The 18,645-nt window shown below is 41.7% G+C and overlaps 2 protein-coding genes across 2 annotated transcripts; one reads left to right on the top strand and one right to left on the bottom strand.

Moving 5' to 3' along the window:
* Positions 1–13,314: 13,314 nt before the first annotated feature.
* Positions 13,315–14,142, top strand: LOC131260095 (protein SREK1IP1). Its single transcript, XM_058261758.1, has 2 exons — positions 13,315–13,577; positions 13,644–14,142. The coding sequence occupies exons 1-2, from the start codon at positions 13,473–13,475 to the stop codon at positions 14,034–14,036; spliced, it is 498 nt and encodes a 165-aa protein (XP_058117741.1). The 5' UTR covers positions 13,315–13,472; the 3' UTR covers positions 14,037–14,142.
* LOC131260092 (WASH complex subunit 4) lies at positions 14,048–18,559 on the bottom strand. The gene is made up of 8 exons (XM_058261754.1): positions 18,446–18,559; positions 17,784–18,367; positions 17,220–17,714; positions 16,584–17,138; positions 15,547–16,518; positions 15,098–15,377; positions 14,568–15,026; positions 14,048–14,484 (listed from the first exon to the last, which is right to left on the bottom strand). Exons 1-8 carry the CDS (start codon positions 18,465–18,467, stop codon positions 14,204–14,206), a joined length of 3,648 nt encoding a protein of 1,215 aa, XP_058117737.1. The 5' UTR covers positions 18,468–18,559; the 3' UTR covers positions 14,048–14,203.
* Positions 18,560–18,645: the final 86 nt, after the last annotated feature.

Genomic DNA, 18,645 nt, shown 5'->3' with positions numbered 1-18,645 from the left:
ACTCCCAGTAAAACGTGATATGTACAGGGACAGAAAAGGGCATAGAAGATTTAATAGAAAGAACAAACAATACAACAAGTGCGAGGGCTCTAAAAGACCACTGAGATAGACGCGGTTCTGTATGGTTTTCTCGAATCTTTGTAAAAAAATTATGTTTGTAAAGTCACAAACCTTCCGGAATTGTTTTAGGGAAACATTTTTCCCCACCGCGGGCACTGGCTGCGGGCCAAACCGATAGCGTGCGGAGCAGTGGAAAACGAAATGATGTTTTTTGCAAACTAAAGAGAGGCATGTCATCACCCGAAGAATATGAAAATGTGTAAAAATTTTAACTGTACAAAAAAGAAATCATTCCTCTTCGTTTGTATGAGAGTGGCAGTGGAGAAGGAAAGTAGTAATGGGTAGGGAAGGACACACTGTGATGGTTTCGAAAAGTACATACAACTAACAAGCACACGCAAACAAACACCGAAAAACGATTAATAATCCTCGGATAGTCGAAAAACACAAGCGCAAAAGGAAAGAACACACCGAAACCCACTAAGGATAAGGAACACTCCGATGAAGATCTGTAAAATATTAAAACACCCGTCAGTCAGCAGCGAAAGAAGCTGCAAAGGAGGGGGACGCGAAGAATTATAAAAAGTCACCATACACACATCACCCCCAGACAGAGATGCAAGAGAAAAAAAAGTACGAAGAAAGTGAGAAAAAGGAAGACGAAGATCCAACTCTATTGCGCATGTAATGAAACAGTGTAATAAAATCATCCACCACCTTTCCTAACCAAACAGAAGAACGTAAGCTAGGTGCAAGCTAGTGAAGAATCGATAAAACTGCCATAGACACAAAAGAACAAACATTAAAATTCAATCTAATGCCACGTTTGAAACAACAATAACGAAACAACTAAAAGAATGCAACAGGAACCGAAAGGGAAAACACGCTACCGCAGTAATAGAAAAGAAAAGAGGTTCGGTCAAAACTCAAACATATTCAGCGAAAACAATGACACTGAAAGCACACAACAGATTGTAGAAATGATTGTAGGAAAAACAAATTTAGCCTGAGTGAAGCGAATGAAAAGTAAAAAGCAACTAACCGATGCGAAACCAAGTAGCACCGAAAGTTTTAAGATCGAAACAAATGAAGCAAACAGTGCCGAATGGAACGTAGTCAAATGAACTGTGGAATGGAGATGAAAAGTATAAACCAGTTTTAAAAGAAGGGCTTCAAAAAATAAAAAAAGAACATTCTCGATGGAAGCCGCGTGGAAAAGACAAAAAATGTATAAAAATACCATGGAAAAGGTGCAAGTATGTGAAGAAGCGCGCAGTGAAGTAGTAAATACGACACTTTTTTTAAAATTATCTACGCTACTGCTGCTACTAGTTGTGAGTGTGTACAGTTACTCTCAATCCACACACACACACACCCCAGAAACAAACAACATCAGGAAACACAAGGGCACGATGTACCGGCAGAAAGGAGAAAGAAATCATTTAAGTGAAAACTTTTCTAAAAAGAGAATGGAAATTAAAATCTGAAAAGATTGAAGCTAGAGAGGGCCACCACAACGGTGGATACAGCTTCTCGCAACTTTAATAGTACTCGCAGGTAGATTAACCGGACTAGAGCCGCAAACAGAGTTAGATTGTTTGGAAACATGAGATTTAAGCCTTCCGTCGTATCTCCTTGACGGATTCGTTATTGCATCTTTCTCGTTTGGTTACCGTCTTTTTTTTATTTTCTTTTCGTTCAAGAAGGGGACAAGAGTAAAACGCATCAAATTTACTTATTGAAAATCATTGATAAGACCAGTATGAAATTCCGGTTGCAATTAGAAAACATGAGAGATTGCAAACTTCACATTTCTACGAAATGAATGAATTTACGCTCGTTTATATGAACACAATTATGCATATATATTACATTTATTTCCCCGTTTTTTTTTGTTTTGTCATTTTCAATGTAGTGTAGAATTTTACGTGTCGTCGTGTATTAAATTAATAATTTTAAATTCAATTATTAGTTTGTACGAATTTAGTTATTTAAATTGAACTAGCATTTTTGTTTTCTCGTGTATTCAAGTGAAAATAAGGCAATGAAAAAAAAAAGAAGAAAGCCACTCCAACAAATAAATAGATCGGCGTGTGTGGGTGTCCTTTCGATATGTCCCAACATTTTCTCAACACACGTTACGCTGTGAAGTGATGGACGCGAACGGTTTAACTAAAGAAACACGATACGATACCCTCCGTTGCGACCGAAAAAGGCCCTACAACCTTCGTTTTGTTAAGAAATGTAATTGCCCCATTTTTGGAAGGACACACAAACCCCCATAAAAGTGAAAAATTGTAACGAAGCGAACCAGAGAAATAAGAACAAACATGATCAGAAACTGCAGCAGAGAAACACACTCACACACAAACACACGAAACTATAAATAATGCATTATAAATATTGAGCTAATATTAATTTGAACATAAATATAAATACTATGATACTATCAAATACATAAATTTTCTGTAATATTGAAGAAATAATAACCCGCAATGTGTTTTGATTCCTTGTTTGTCTGAAGTTGTAGAATGTTGAGAAACGGGGGGTAATATTGAAAACGAGGTCGATTTGCCGAATACAAAACATGGTCGTCTGCTATGAAACCTGCGTTTCTGTTATCACCGCAGCTTTAAAATTCAAAAAGATGTTGATTCCTCGTAACAGGAGCTAAGATCCTTCAGCAGGTAACTTTTGATCAGTATGAAAATACACTGGTCTCATTCTGAAACTTTGACATCGGGATCGATCGAATAGTTGATCTGTCGATCGATGCTGAATGGGTGGTCTTGGATACGGCCGACTTTGAGGGGCAGATGAGGCATCTCCTATCAAACGTTCGCTCCTGGTATCACAGCAGCCGGGTTTTATCGGGGCGCGCGAAAGAACTCTGGCCGAAATATGATCCATTTTAAATTTTTCATAACAGGAGTTAAGATCCACCAAAAGGACCTTTCTCTCTTTCTGACCCTTGACTTCGTTATCATTTGGGTAGTTGTTCTGTCGATCGATGCTGATCAGTTGGATTTGTACAGACTTTTTTGAAAACGCAGGCGGATAATCTTCTACCAAAGATTTGTTCCTATTATCAAAGCAGGCGGGAGATCAGTTGTATCGAAGCGTTTGAAACAAATTGGGATTAAATATTAGCGGCCTATGATTTTTAACAACAGTTAGTACGAAAATTAGTTTTTATCTTTCTAACCTTCGATTTGAAGATCTGACCAATCGATCTGTCGATTGATGTTGATTAAATGATTTCATCCGGTCTACTTTGATGGGGTTTCCGGTACTGTTTTCTGTGCGGTATAGTGGAGTACCGCTTGTCGCATAGTTTTTTGATGCATTTTAGTTATCAACAGAACTCTTTATCAGTGCACATAGGAAATAGCCACTCATGGTATATCAGTATCCTCCTGGTCCACGATACCTCCACCAGTTGCTTCAGCTCGCTGGCCTATAGACGCTTCAAGGTCATTACTTTCTACTGCACACTTCAGATATGGATGGATCTATAGGGCTGACGTGTTTTTTCCAACTATTTTTTTAGAAGAGACAGTTTTATTAGGTTAAAACTTATTGCCCTCTCGTGTCTTAAATTCGTACGGTAAAGAAGTATATTCTTGTGTCTTAAATTTGTACGATAAAGAAGTATATTTAGTTCACCCTGAATTTTGTCTATAACTGGACTAGTCCACGCGGCCCTCAAAGAATTTTTATCTCTTTTCCACAACCAATACCGAGGTTGTTTTCTCGTCATACACTTGCCAACTTTTAATAATATCGGGAATTTTATAACGATCGTGAATTCTCATTTGTGGCATTTGTTTAGAAAGGTAACTATTTTTCTATACTTTGGAAAGGTATATGAATCCTTCTTTGACTTTCACTAGGATTTGACCATGGAAACATTGGGCCATATATACTAAAACAATGGGTCTTACATACAAATAGCGATGGGCTCAGTTACTTTATCTTCACAGTAGAAACATCGCTCTTTCAAAGAAAAAAAATAACACTAAATGGTTCTCAGTATTCAAAAACTGATTCGCAATGATGGTTTTTCAAATACTATACATTTTCAACCCGCTAAACGTGCAGAGTTCATAAAATTTATTGAATTCGTTCAAGTGTATATATTATAATTCATATTCCTCGTTGAAAAAACATCGTTGAATTCGTTCAAGTCTTCAATCCGCTTCTTTATAATCCATATATCTCCTCTGGTGATTTCTCCGAATTCGCATACCATTACGATAGTTTGCGTTGTCCTATTCATCCCTATTCATAGCAAAATGTTCTGGAATGAGAATCGAATAGGTTAGAAACGGTCGCATTGTATTAAAACCAAGGCTGCTTATACTGTATATTACCATGCGACGGTTCAATCCGGTTTCTCCATTGACATCATGGCCATCTTCTTTCGGATCTCTACCACCTTCGTCATCCAAGACAAAGGTCTATCGATTATATCTTTACAAATCCGCATGTTTCTGACAAATTCCGTTTGACCGAGTTTTTTCAGAGCCGTATTTATTTTCCTAAAGAGGGTCACAGCGCTGACAACGAACCTCCTGTTTTCGGAAGACTCCGATGAACCCGTCTGACGAATACCTGCTTCAATGCGTGCCACATCACTTGGATCTAGTGCAAGCATGCCAATGTTGCACAAATCGAGTTGTTTGACAAATTTCTTCAAACGACTTGGTACTGGCCCGACCAAACTCTCCACGATTGCCCAAAACGATTCTATTTCGTAGAAATCCGAACGATTCAGTGGTGGGGTGGCATCTGCATTTTCTACCGAAGCCCTTCTTTGGACTATTACTCTACAAACTTGCATCAATCTGACAAATTCATTTCCCTGGATTTGGTTCATGGTTTCATATATCATCTGGCACACCTTCCGATCCGTAACAGTGAGTGTCGTAATTCCACAAGGCTTCAATAGTTGCACTTGGGTTGCAATGATTTCCAAGTCAAGCAATTGTGGATTATCCTTCATAGGCGTGATTATTCCAAGATTACACAGGTCGAGAAATTCGAGAAGCTTTTTCACCCTGCTTGGAACTGGTCCTACGAAACCCTCGACAATTATCCAAAATACTTCTGTTGCAAACATCTTCGATACGATTGTAGCACTTTCGGTAACGAGCACGTTTCACAGAACTACCTCCTTCGCGGTAGAGATTTGAAACAAGAATGCCGATCGATCGAGGAACGATCCAGTTCGATACAGGCTAACTCAAAGTGATAACTCAGTAACAACTTTTTTTTTCTTTTTGTAACGCTATAGTGAATAAACATCTTGCATCGATTTTAATAAAACAATAAAAATGGAGTACCTACACAAACAAGAAAATATCCACATCGAACAGGAATAAAATGAAAGTTTTTTTTTTAATAATACATCAAGTAGCCTAAAAGAACATCGGCAAAGAAAAATAAATAGATTCTCGAGTGTAAAGGGATAGTTTCCTCTTCTACATACATCGATAGCGAAAGCGGTAAACTGTGCACAAATACTCAAACGGTATCCCATAGCCCTTCAAGCGACACACCGCTACAGATCAACAAATTCAAACGTGTACATAGACAACAAGACCGCCCTACCATCCCATGCAAGCCCTCACGATTAAAAGTGTAAAGAAAACTACCTACGACACCTTCCAACGATCCAGGGAAAAAACACAACAACATCCAGAGGAAGAAACCACTCGATACCACAAATCATTTTTAAAATCAACTGTAAAAAAATATATATATAATTGTCGAGAGACAATCTGGATAGATTCACTCCTCGGGATAGATTTGTTTTCTCTATAATGTTGCTCTAATGTTGGAAAGCAGCAGTAGTAGGAACCTGCAATAAGATAATGCCGCTTCTCACACGCAGGGGAAAAAAGTTAGTAAGTATAGTTTGTTTTATTTTCTTTGTTTAATCATTTTCCTAACCCGGTCACGCCTACAGACAAATACTTACGCACGTCAAACGCTAAGCAAAAATTGTGAAAATTGTATAGAAAAAAAAATAAGAGAAAAAAATCACACAACAAACGAAAACTACCACTGTTGTTGTTGTGTAAAAAGCAGATATTGGCGGAGAAAATACCACGTGCCCCCTAGGTGAGAATTAACACGGTAAAGTGAAAATAATATTGTATCGTAATACCAAAAAGAAAATTACCAGACACATACACACACGCGCAAGGCAAACGAACGAACAAAAGAAAATCCCCAACCACAAACCAAGTGTACCTAAAAATAAGCAGTTAAAGAAAACTCAAAGCAAAAACAAAGCTGTCTTGAAATATAGACTAAAAACAAAAACAAACAGCTAACTCCCAGTAAAACGTGATATGTACAGGGACAGAAAAGGGCATAGGAGATTTAATAGAAAGAACAAACAATACAACAAGTGCGAGGGCTCTAAAAGACCACTGAGAAAGACGCGGTTCTGTATGGTTTTCTCGAATCTTTGTAAAAAATTATGTTTGTAAAGTCACAAACCTTCTGGAATTGTTTTAAGGACACCTTTTTCCCCACCGCGGGCACTGGCTGCGGGCCAAACCGATAGCGTGCGGAGCAGTGGAAAACGAAATGATGTTTTTTGCAAACTAAAGAGAGGCATGTAAAAATTTTAACTGTACAAAAAAGAAATCATTCCTCTTCGTTTGTATGAGAGTGGCAGTGGAGAAGGTAGTGATGGGTAGGGAAGGACACACTGTGATGGTTTCGAAAAGTACATACAACTAACAAGCACACGCAAACAAACACCGAAAAACGATAAATATTCCTCGGATAGTCGAAAAACACAAGCGCAAAAGGAAAGAACACACCGAAACCCACTAAGGAACACGCCGATGAAGATCTGTAAAATATTAAAACACCCGTCAGTCAGCAGCGAAAGAAGCAGCAAAGGAGGGGGGGGGGGGGGCGACACACACACACACACCCCAGAAACAAACAACATCAGTAAACACAAGGGCACGATGTACCGGCAGAAAGGAGAAAGAAATCATTTAAGTGAAAAATTTTCTAAAAGGAGAATGGAAATTAAAATCTGAAAAGATTGAAGCTAGAGAGGGCCACCACAACGGTGGATACAGCTTCTCGCAACTTTAATAGTACTCGCAGGTAGATTAACCGGACTAGAGCCGCAAACAGAGTTAGATTGTTTGACAACATGAGATTTAAGCCTTCCGTCGTATCTCCTTGACGGATTCGTTATTGCATCTTTCTCGTTTGGTTACCGTCTTTTTTTTATTTTCTTTTCGTTCAAGAAGGGGACAAGAGTAAAACGCATCAAATTAACTTATTGAAAATCATTGATAAGACCAGTATGAAATTCCGGTTGCAATTAGAAAACATGAGAGATTGCAAGCTTCACATTTCTACGAAATGAATGAATTTACGCTCGTTTATATGAACACAATTATGCATATATATTACATTTATATCCCCGTTTTTTTCTTTTTGTTTTGTCATTTTCAATGTAGTGTAGAATTTTACGTGTCGTCGTGTATTAAATTAATTCAACTTATCCTCAATCATTTTAAATTCAATTAATAGTTTGTACGAATTTAGTTATTTAAATTGAACTAGCATTTTTGTTTTCTCGTGTATTCAAGTGAAAATAAGGCAATGATAAAAAAGAAGAAAGCCACTCCAACAAATAAATAGATCGGCGTGTGTGGGTGTCCTTTCGATATGTCCCAACATTTTCTCAACACACGTTACGCTGTGAAGTGATGGACGCGAACGGTTTAACTAAAGAAACACGATACGATACCCTCCGTTGCGACCGAAAAAGGCCCCACAACCTTCGTTTTGTTAAGAAATGTAATTGCCCCATTTTTGGAAGGACACACAAACCCCCATAAAAGTGAAAAATTGTAACGAAGCGAACCAGAGAAATAAGAACAAACATGATCAGAAACTGCAGCAGAGAAACACACTCACACACAAACACACGAAACTATAAATAATGCATTATAAATATTGAGCTAATATTAATTTGGGGGTCCGCGACAGCCGAGCGGTAGCGCCGGTTAGAAAATCGGCCCATGAGCGCCGAGGCTCAGCACCTCGACGGCAAGGGTTCGAATCCCAACCGAGACCGGACCCTCCCCTGTACGAGAGGACTGACTATCCACGTACAACAGGGAAACAAGTCTCGTAAGCCCTTAACGGGCAGGCATGACCAAGAGGTCGTTACGCCAAGAAGAAGAAGAAGAAGATTAATTTGAACATAAATATAAATACTATGATACTATCAAATACATAAATTTTCTGTAATATTGAAGAAATAATAATCCGCGATGTGTTTTGATTCCTATTTGTCTGAAGTTGTAGAATATTGAGAAACGGGGGGTAATATTGAAAACGAGGTCGATTTGCCGGATACAAAACATGGTCGTCTGCTATGAAACCTGCGTTTCTGTTATCACCGCAGCCGTAAAATGGAGACCGATTTTGATTCCTCGTAACAGAAGCTAAGATCCTTCAGCAGGTAACTTTTGATCAGTATGAAAATACACTGGTCTCATTCTGAAACTTTGACATCGGGATCGATCGAATAGTTGATCTGTCGATCGATGCTGAATGGCTGGTCTTGGATACGGCCGACTTTGAGGGGCAGATGAGGCATCTCCTATCAAACCTTCGCTCCTGGTATCACAGCAGCCGGGTTTTATCGGGGCGCGCGAAAGAACTCTGGCCGAAATATGATCGATTTTAAATTTTTCATAACAGGAGTTAAGATCCACCAAAAGGACCTTTCTCTCTTTCTGACCCTTGACTTCGTTATCATTTGGGTAGTTGATCTGTTTATCGGTGCTGATGGATTTGTCCACTCTACTTAGATGGGGTGGTAGGAAATCTCCTATCAAACCTTCGTTCCTGTTTTAAGTTTTACAACTGAGTAAAAGTCTAGAAAAACGTTTAAGGTTTGGATTTTAAAAGCAAACCTTTCAAGCATTTTTATGATATTTAACTTTCCACTCTTATGATGAATGATTCGTGAATACCATATAAAACCATCATACTGTGAACTCGAAGATGATAACTGTAGCGATCATATTTTTCATTCCAAATCTTGAAATCAATTTTTTTTTAACAATGAAATGACCAATATTATCCCATCATGAGCTCGCATAAAAGCTCGTGCTAATTTACGGTGGAAAGGTTTTTTATTCTTATTCTGGGCTCAACATCCACAATCACCTTAATCATGCGTTTTATCCGGTACGGTATAACGGTAAATTGATCAGCTTTTGATAAATTTTCAAGACGAATTGCGTTTTTCCATCGCTTATATTTCTGCTTTCTTTCAAGAATACAGCAACTTTACAGCAGCTTTTTCCCACACTTTCGTGTAATCGGATGATATACGGTCACTTCATCAAAGAAGAATCTCTTCTGACCATTTCGGGTCAAAACAGGAAGTGCATGTTTATAAACTTTAGGTGAACTGATTAAAACGTTCACATTTGATGTTCATAAACATCAAAATACAATATAAAACATTATGAAACTGTTATGATAGGACCTGACCCGATGGATAAGCCTTGGGTCACTTACTGATAACTCACTGACGATCGGACACTTCGGCTGGGAAGCGCGATAGCATTGGGCACGGACGAGCCGCGCGTGGTGTCCGTTTGCGTTAGGAAGATTTAGCGTTTAGTTTTAGGTCAAAGACGTGAGTTTTAATGTGTACGTGTTCGTCATAGAAATATACTTTGCAATAGAAGATAATTAGATGTTCTCACAAAGTAGCAGTTGTGCGAAAGAACATTAAAGAAACATTGTGCAGTGTACTCACTGTTTTAGTGCTGGGGGGGTTTTTTGTTCCATGAAGCCTCTGTCATTCAGTATTCTCAGAACGGATATTATACATTGTAGACCCCCAACTGGATTCGATTTTACCTAACTTTCCTCTGAAACATTGTTTTAAATTCAATCGTTTCTTCGCATACAATCGAGCCTTTGTTACTGTTAGTATTAACAAATTCAGACTTTATTGTGTCGTGCGCATGCAAATCGATTAACCTTCAGATCTACAACCGCCTACCTGGGTAAGTTTTGCCCTTTTATTTTCTAATTACTTCGAATTGAACAGTTATATCGACTCGAAATTCCTGGAATGCCTCAAGCAACATGTTCTCTATCATTCTGCCGAAAACCGACTTTTTATTTTTATTCTAAGTATTTTTTTACACCATTTTTCTATTTATACCCCTTAAATCTACAACCGCCTACCCGGGTAAGTCATACGTTTTGTACGAGAGTTTATATTTTCCTTTACCAAGACAAACCACCAGTAGGTGAAAGGAGGTGCCCCTCGGGTTTTTCTTTTTATATTTATATTGAAAACAATCCAAATTTATCTAAGACACACTATGAAAGACTGTTTTACTCCTCGAACTCCTCGAACAATTAGTAATGAGATAAACTCGAAGACGATGTACAAATATGCAAATTATGCTACATTTGGACCACACAGCGGCAACGAAAGTATTCTAGGTGAACTTTCATAATTTGCTACACAAAATGATAATTTATTAATTGCAAGAAAATCATGATGCAACGGGTTGAATTAAATACAAAAGAAACTGTTATCGTATGAAACAAAACGATCGAATTTATGTATATGAGCTAAGTTTTAAAATGTTAAGGCTTAAATATCAGTTGTAACAATGTATAATGAAGAATTTCCTCCAGATATGCCACTGAATTTACTGAGGAATATGAACATTTCCAAAACGTAAAATTTAATAGAAAAATATTTCTACATCTTTGAAATTTCAATTTATAAGCAAAAATGTTGAAGGCACCAAGAAGTTACTTCACTAGAAACTTAAGAAGTATAAACAAACACAATAACTGATTGAAAATGTATGGTTTACAGAGTTGGCGATTGTAGATCTATGGGATAAAATATATTTGAATGAAAAAATTACTTACTTATCGAATTTTTAATATTATTATTTGAATGGGATGTGTTAGAAAACATTCTTAAGTATCATTACTGAAAATTTCAACTCACTACGGCATCTAGAACAAAAGATATTAGCTTTGAAGCACAGCAAACTGCAAACCCCCATACAAAACGTATGGCCTACCCGGGTAGGCGGTCGTATGTTAACGTAGGTATTTTTGGTCGTAGACCTGAAGGTTAATGCTGATCAATCCAGAGATGTACTCGGCCGAATCCAGCGGGTTTTGTATGCTCTACAAAATTGTTCGACCAGCCGATCGAAGAATTCACATTTGTGGTAGTTGTTTAGAAAAGTTACTGTTTTTCTATGCTTTGGTACGGTATATGAATCCTTCTTTGACCTTCACTAGGGTTTGTTCAAAGAGAACTTTGACAAATAACGAAACAATTCATATAAAGAACATCAAATAACCACATTTCTTAGTTTTCCCGTTTCCCTTCTTTTACTTTATCTTCACAGTAGAAACATCGCTCTTTCAAAGAAAAAATAACACTAAATGATTCTCAGTTTTTATTAGGGGGTCCGCGACAGCCGAGCTGTAGCACCGGTTAGAAAATCGGCCCATGAGCGCCGGGGCTCACCACCTCGACGGCGTGGGTTCGAATCCCAACCGAGACCCGGACCCTCCCCTGTACGAGAGGACTGACTATCACGTACAACAGGAAAACAAGTCTCGTAAGCCCTTAATGGGCAGGCATGACCAAGAGGTCGTTACGCCAAGAAGAAGAAGAAGATTCTCAGTTTTCAATAAATGATTCGCAATAATGTTGTTTCGAATACTATACATTTTCAACCCGCTAAACGTGCAGAGTTCATTAAATTTATTGAATTCCATCTTTATAATCCGTTGAATTCGTTAGTGTTCTATTCACTTCTTAATAATCCATATATCTCCTCCGACGATTTCTTCGAATTTTCATATCATTACGATAGTTTGCGTTGCCCTATTCATCCTGCATGCACCCGCGGGTTTCTTAATGCATTGCCAAATGTTCTGGAACGAGAATCGGCAAGGTTAGAAACGGTTGCATTGTGTTAAAACCAAAGCTGCTTATACTATATATTACCATGGGACGGTTCAATTCGCTGAAGATTCTTCGATGACATCTTGGCCTTCTTCATCCGTTTCCCCATCATCATCTTTATCATCTTGAAAAGGGACATGGACAGGTCTATCAAAAATATCTTTACAGATCCGCATATTTCTGACAAATTCCGTTTGACCGAGTCCTTTCAGAGCCGTATTTATTTGCTTAAAGAGGCTCAGATCGCTGACAACAAAACGCATGTTTCCGGAAGACCCTGATGAACTCATTTGACGAATATCTGCTTCAATACGTGCCACATCAGTTAAATCTAGTGCAAGCATGCCAATGTTGCACAAATCGAGTTTTAGAAGAAGCTTCTTCAAACGGCTTGGTACTGGCCCGATCAAACTCTCCACGATTGCCCAAAACGATTCTATTTCGTAGAAATCCGAACGATTCAGTGGTGGGGTTAAATCTTCTGCATTTTCTACCGAAGCCTTTCTCTCAGCTATTACTCTACAAACTTGCATTATTCTAGCAAATTCCTTTCCCTCGATTTGTTTCATGGCAACATATATCTTCTCGCACAACTTCCGATCAGTAACAGTGAGACTCGTAATTCCACAATCGTCCAATAGTTCTCCAGAACTTTTAAGCACTTGTTTTGAAATGGTTTCCCAGTCAAGCAAATGTGGATTATCCTTCATAGGCATAATTATTCCATGATTACACAGGTCGAGAAATTCGAGAAGCTTTTTCACCCTGTTTGAAACTGGTCCCACGAAACTCTCGACAATTATCCAAAATGCGTATGTTTCAAACATCTTCGATACGATTCGATAACACTTGCGGCAACGAGCACGTTTCACAGAACTACCTCTTTCGCGGTAAAGATTTGAAACACGAATGGTGTTGCGAAATGTGCACAGGAACGATCCAGTTCAAGAAAGAGAAATTGGCCAAGCGATCGAGAATACAGGGTAACTCAAAATTATAACCCAGTGACAACTTCTTTTTTCTTCTTATTTAACGAATAACGAATAAACATCTTGCATCGATTTTAATAAAACAATAAAAAAAATGGAGTACCTGCACAAAGAAGAAAATATCCACATCGAAGAGGAATAAAACGAAAGTTTAATTTTGAACGCATTCTGCGTTCGTTCAGCTTTGTTTTAAGTATCTTGGAATCTTTTGACAATTTATTGTTTTCGACATCTCGTTTGTAAACAAATAAGTGAAAATATTGTTTGTTGAAAAACATTAATTTGTGTGTGGTTTCAACCATGATTGATGAACTATAATATTATAAACAATACGTATTGTCCGTGCAGTTATACCATCAGCAAAAGTTAAGTCCATTACACATTAGCACTATACAATGGAGTACCTGACAGGTCTGTCTCAGAAGGAAAACGTCCGCGCCTCCTGCAAGAAGTGTGGCTTTCCCGGTCACCTCACCTACCAATGTCGAAACTATCTCACGGTAAGAGCTCTTTTTACCACGCACTTTTCCGAAGGATTGTGATTGTGTTCTTGTTTTATCCTGAAGGTTGATGCGCAAAGTCAGTCCGTTGTGCCCAGCCAGCAGAGGCCGGGCAGTGAATCGCCCGAGCAAAGCTATCTCACCCCACTCCAGGAGCTCCGTCAGCAGGAGGAAGAGGAGGAAAGACGAAAGGCCGAGAAGCTGGAGCGGAAAGAGCGGTCCCGCCGTGCCAAGGAGTCACGAAAGGAGAAAAGGAAGCGTAAACACAGACACCGTACGAGGTCACGGTCGCGCTCGACCAGCAGTACAGAGGACAGCGAATTGGACAGCAGCGATAACGACCGGCGTAGGAGGAAAAGTAAAAAACGCGAGATCAAGAAGAAACTCAAAAAGAAGCGCAAAAGTTCGAAAAAAGGCAAGCGTCGCAATTCGGAAAGTACCTCCGACGGTGACGATTAGTATTTAGGACATTTAGGAAACCCATAACATTTCGCAACATTTTATTAAAACATAATAAATCGGAAAGACATTTGATAAAACCGTAAAACTGACACGGGAATGTTTCTTTGCACAAAGTGTCCTAGTCGCGAAGAGTCCTGTGTTGCACTTCGTCCGACCTCGTAGAATTATTTGAAGAAAATCTTTGAACTGGACAGATTGTACTGAAGCAGCTCAAACTCGTGCTGCATGGCGTTCAGCCGCTTCCGAGTGAGTGACACCGTTGGGAGCATTTTCTCGTCGGTGGCGCTGTCTAGCGTCGAAGATTGCTGCAGCAGGTGGTGTGTGCCGGCCGACTGTTGGTTCAATTTGGCCATCTCGCGTGCGTATTTGGTGTGCACCTCCTTAAACCAGTGCAGCGAATTGAAAGCGGCGGTTTGGTTCAGCAACGTCAGCAAATACGATAGTCCTACAAAGCCAAAAGGCGAAATATGACATGAGATGCACCGTCCAAGACGGAAAGGTTCGGAAAAGTGAAACCCAACTGCTTACCCATTACGAACCCATCGTCGGTGGGAAGGAACGTGCCGTGGCGATCCTTTTTCGCTATCGTTTCCTTTGCCTTTAGCATGGCCTCGACGTAGCTGATCGTAAGCGGTGGTATGATCAGATAGAATAGCTCGAGATGGGCGAAATTGTCCGCCTGCGCTGACTCCCCACCGTCCTTCTGCTGGTCCGCCCGGCGCCGACGGAATCCATCAAACGCATTGAGAAGCAACCGAAAGAACTCATTCTCCAACCTCCAGCTGGCCCGAACGGCGGCCATATCCTGCTTCCAAACAGTGACGGCCGATTTGTGACTGCAAGTGTCGTGTGGTCCCTCCGGTTGTCCGTACGAATCTGTACCGTCTTGCTCGTCCGACATTGATGGGTTCGAAAGAAATTCGGCGGCACCGGTACATTCGTGCAAGGCTCCGGAATGCAGCAGACGTACGAATGCCATCGCGTTTCCTACGAATAGTATACGAAAATCGTTATAGCAGTAGGCGTTGAGGAAGGTAAATTAAATAAACCTTGCTTACCGATTTGACAGATCAACTTTCGGAACAGATCGATGTACGTTTCGCCATCGTCGGAGAGGCCCAGGTTGCGGATGCGCCGGTTAAAGGCGAGCGCACGGTCGTACGTGTAGCTAGGTGTCGGGACAGTAGAAGCGCCCGTAGACGCAGTGCCAGCACCATCGGTACTTTCGGTGGACAACTTTTTCGCATCGGCCGCCAACCGTGAGTGTATTTGTTCGTCGTACAGGAAGTGAGAGAAGGTGAACAGCTTCTGCCGTAGGAATTGGAACGCATAGTTTACCTGCCAAGGTAAAACGAGCGAATGGTGAGTATGGTGGGGAAATTCAAGCAAGAGAAGTCATAGAGACTTATAAAAATTAAAATCAATATCTTTTTTCTGAAGTGATGCTTGCTAGGATCCGTTCGTGATCAGCTGCTTGTGCTTTTGTAGCAGTTAAAATTTGTCTTACCACCGTGCTGATAATTCCAGGTCCGTGTCGCTTGATGGAGTTAGCAATGTGTTCGATTTTAACAACATTTACCACCCCTCCGCCGGTAGGTCCACCGCCGGCCGGTGCCGCCAGTTGGCGCTCGATGAACAACTGTCCATGCAGATCGTACCCGTACGAGCCAATGAACGTTTCAAAGTCCTCCATCAGCGCCAGAATGTCGTCGTCCTGTCCGTGGCCACGTGGACCCCGCCGATCCTCGGCCGTAGTGCGCGGCAGCTGATCGTCCACCAACCGCACACCGTACTTCCGATCGACAATCGTACGCATCTCACGGTAAATGCGCCACTCAGACGGCGAGATCGTCGACAAGGTGTAGAACACATCGCTCAAATGCTGTGCAACCGAGTGACGCGCACTGAACCACTTTCCACTACAGCCACCGACATCCAGCTCCCCCTCCAGTGTGAGATTCGTGCGCAGATACGCAAATACTAGCTTCTGGGTGTGATTCTGGTCAGCAGCAGCTAGTGATCCATTTCCGTCCGCCGTTCCGTCGTGAAACGGATCAAACGGCTCGATCTGGTGCCACTTGCCGTGAAAGTCCCAGCGAATGAACGCCTCGATACGGTTGCTCATCGGGACGACGCTAGACGAGAGGAGGACGGACTGCCGGGCGGAACCACTGAGCAGGGCCGTAAACTTGCCGACCACATCCCTTCGATCGCACTCCCGCTCCCAGGCGATAAACGTCGTGAGCCGCTCGAGCAGGGAGGCCACCTTTTGGAACGCATCGTCCGAAAGGGGAAGAAGCTGCGTTCCGCTCACTTCGCCATGGCAAAGGCAGATCGTTAGTTGGGCCAATCCGACGCGATCCGGTGTGGCGGGGCCGTGTAGACATTTTTCCAACACGTCGATCGTCGAGAGCTTCTCGAGCCACAGCGAACCGCCGGCCGGTGTTTTCGATTCTTTGGCCTCACGGAGTAATTTTTTCTAAGTGTCAAAAACAGAATAAATTAGCACTGGCAGTATGGCGTGATTATTTTCATTTAACCTACCTTGGCACTACTGATGATGGTATGGATTTTGTGCTGCTGGTGTTGAATGATAAACTGCAGACAAGGCACCGTGGCCGAGCGGTGAGTGGACGACAGAAGAAATTCAACCACCATCCGGCGGTACAGGATCAGCCGGTCCGTTTTCTCTGTGGGTGTTCGGCCGTACAGGTCGTGTAGGGTACGCAGAACGTGCTCCATCCGGTGCACTAGACGAATTCCCTCGAGCAGCAGGGCACACTTCAGGCGTAGCTTTTCCAGCGTAAAATTTCCTTCCTCTTTTGCGGTTCCCGGCGGACGGTTTCTTAGCTGTACATGCGCCTCAACCAACCAGCTGGCGGCGTGCAGGCAAAGGATTGCTGAAACAGAGGATTTCTCCAGTGCCTGGAGCTGTCCGTCCCGTGCCCTATCGTAGTCGTGGGACGAGTTTGCAACGGGCGTACTGACGGAGATCGGTGCCGCACTGGCATCATAGTCTCGCAACAGTTTGTGTCCCTGCTCCTGTACGAACTCGTCCGGAAGCCAGGGAAAGTTGTCTTCAAGGGGAATCAACGGGAACTACAATGAGACCAACGAAAGGCTTTTTGAATTAAACGTTCTGAGGGAAAAGGTTGTTTTCTAATTTGTAGCACAATTTACCTTCATATTCAGCTCGCAAAGACTTTTCATCATTCGTTGTTCGATGGGCAGAAACAGGTGTAGCGCAAAGTTGAGCAAAATATTCACTCCGATCACACCGTCCGATTGCGTCACCTCTGCCCCGTGTGCTGGGGCCACTCTTAGATCGGCAGCAAGAGTAGCAAACTTACGCTTTAAAAACTTCATAAACCGATCACTGAACGCCTCGCCAGAACAGACTGGATCGAATTTGGTTTTCACCCTGTAGAGTGCCTCAAGCACCCGCTTCTCGCCGGTCACGTCGGGCGTGCTTTCATCGCCGATCCAGAAACCTATCGCTTGGCACACGAACAGAAGGTCCCGGTATCCAGGCTTATTTTGCGGCAAGGCCGTTTTCGTTGGTTGACGAAGCTTTTGTCCAAACGCCCGCCAGTGGCTTTTCAGTGAAGTCTTCCAGATGATGTGGTCGAGCTCGAGTGTGATGCGTAGCAGTCTTCCGATGTAGTCAAATAGGTACTGAAATAGAAAAACATAATTTGTTAGTCTTCACCCATGCCGATTAATCGGTTTAAAAAGGCCACTTACATCAACTTCCAGCGACGGAGGACTCTTACCATCCAACCCGTTCTTTTTCGTTCGTCTTCCCCTGCCGTAGGATGCTTCCTCGTCGAAAAAAGCACCGATCTGTCGAAGCAGAAGCACACCGACGTCACGCAAACGCTCGTAATGGCACTGCACCGTTGCCATCAGGTCCATATTCTGCGCAATCCACATCAGCGGGGCACAATCGGAAACACCACCATCGCCTCCTGTCGCGCGAAACGGCTCCGTTCGTTCATAGATGCTCCGCACAAGTGAGCGGATTTCGTACTCAAGACAATCGATTTCCCGGCACAACTGCCCGAATGTGGACAGGATTTTGTGCAACGGTACATTGCTGCTACTGCTACTGCCGTTCGAGTTGGTGGTTTGGCTGCTCGGTTTTCCAACGCCGTTGTTTTCTATCATGCGAGCGGTGGAAAGTTTCTCATTTTCGCAGGCAAATTTCAATCGTACGATGCTGGGCACAGCGCCATTGGAGGTTGTGGGCAGCTGCAGTTGGGCCAGCTTTTGGTCGTAGTCTTTCAAAAAGTATCCGTACTCCTTGATTTGCGCTGCATAGAGATGACCTGTTAAGGTTGAAGGAAAGTTGATGCCATTAATCCAGATCTAAATCTTACTTTATACTAATATTTTCTACTACTTACTTGAAGACGCTATCGTTTCCATTTTCGAGCTATCGTTCTTATCAATACATTGCAAAACCAAGAATAGAGAAACTGCAAAACATTCAACGATCAGGAACCCACTTTGCAGCACCGTGATTCATATCAATCTGTTTTGTTTTGCAATTACCTGACACTTGTACTGCTTCTGTCAATTGTTCGTGTGGAATATGGATCCAATT

Source organism: Anopheles coustani, chromosome 3 (genome assembly GCF_943734705.1).
Source record: "Anopheles coustani chromosome 3, idAnoCousDA_361_x.2, whole genome shotgun sequence".
NCBI classification, from domain to species: Eukaryota; Metazoa; Arthropoda; class Insecta; order Diptera; family Culicidae; genus Anopheles; species Anopheles coustani.
The sequence above is the reverse complement of the archived record's forward strand: the minus strand, read 5'-3'. Positions and strand labels throughout refer to the sequence as shown.

What these genes read in the sequence shown, in the direction of transcription:
- LOC131260092 (XM_058261754.1), bottom strand. Translation starts at nt 18,467, where the DNA reads ATGGAAACGATAGCGTCTTCAA. An exon ending in GGAAACGATAGCGTCTTCAA is followed by an intron (nt 18,368 to 18,445) that starts GTAAGTAGTAGA and finishes CAACCTTAACAG; the next exon opens with GTCATCTCTATGCAGCGCAA. An exon ending in CTGGAATTATCAGCACGGTG is followed by an intron (nt 15,378 to 15,546) that starts GTAAGACAAATT and finishes TTACCTTGGCAG; the next exon opens with GTAAACTATGCGTTCCAATT.
- LOC131260095 (XM_058261758.1), top strand. Translation starts at nt 13,473, where the DNA reads ATGGAGTACCTGACAGGTCTGTCTCAGAAGGAAAACGTCCGCGCCTCC. An exon ending in AATGTCGAAACTATCTCACG is followed by an intron (nt 13,578 to 13,643) that starts GTAAGAGCTCTT and finishes TTTATCCTGAAG; the next exon opens with GTTGATGCGCAAAGTCAGTC.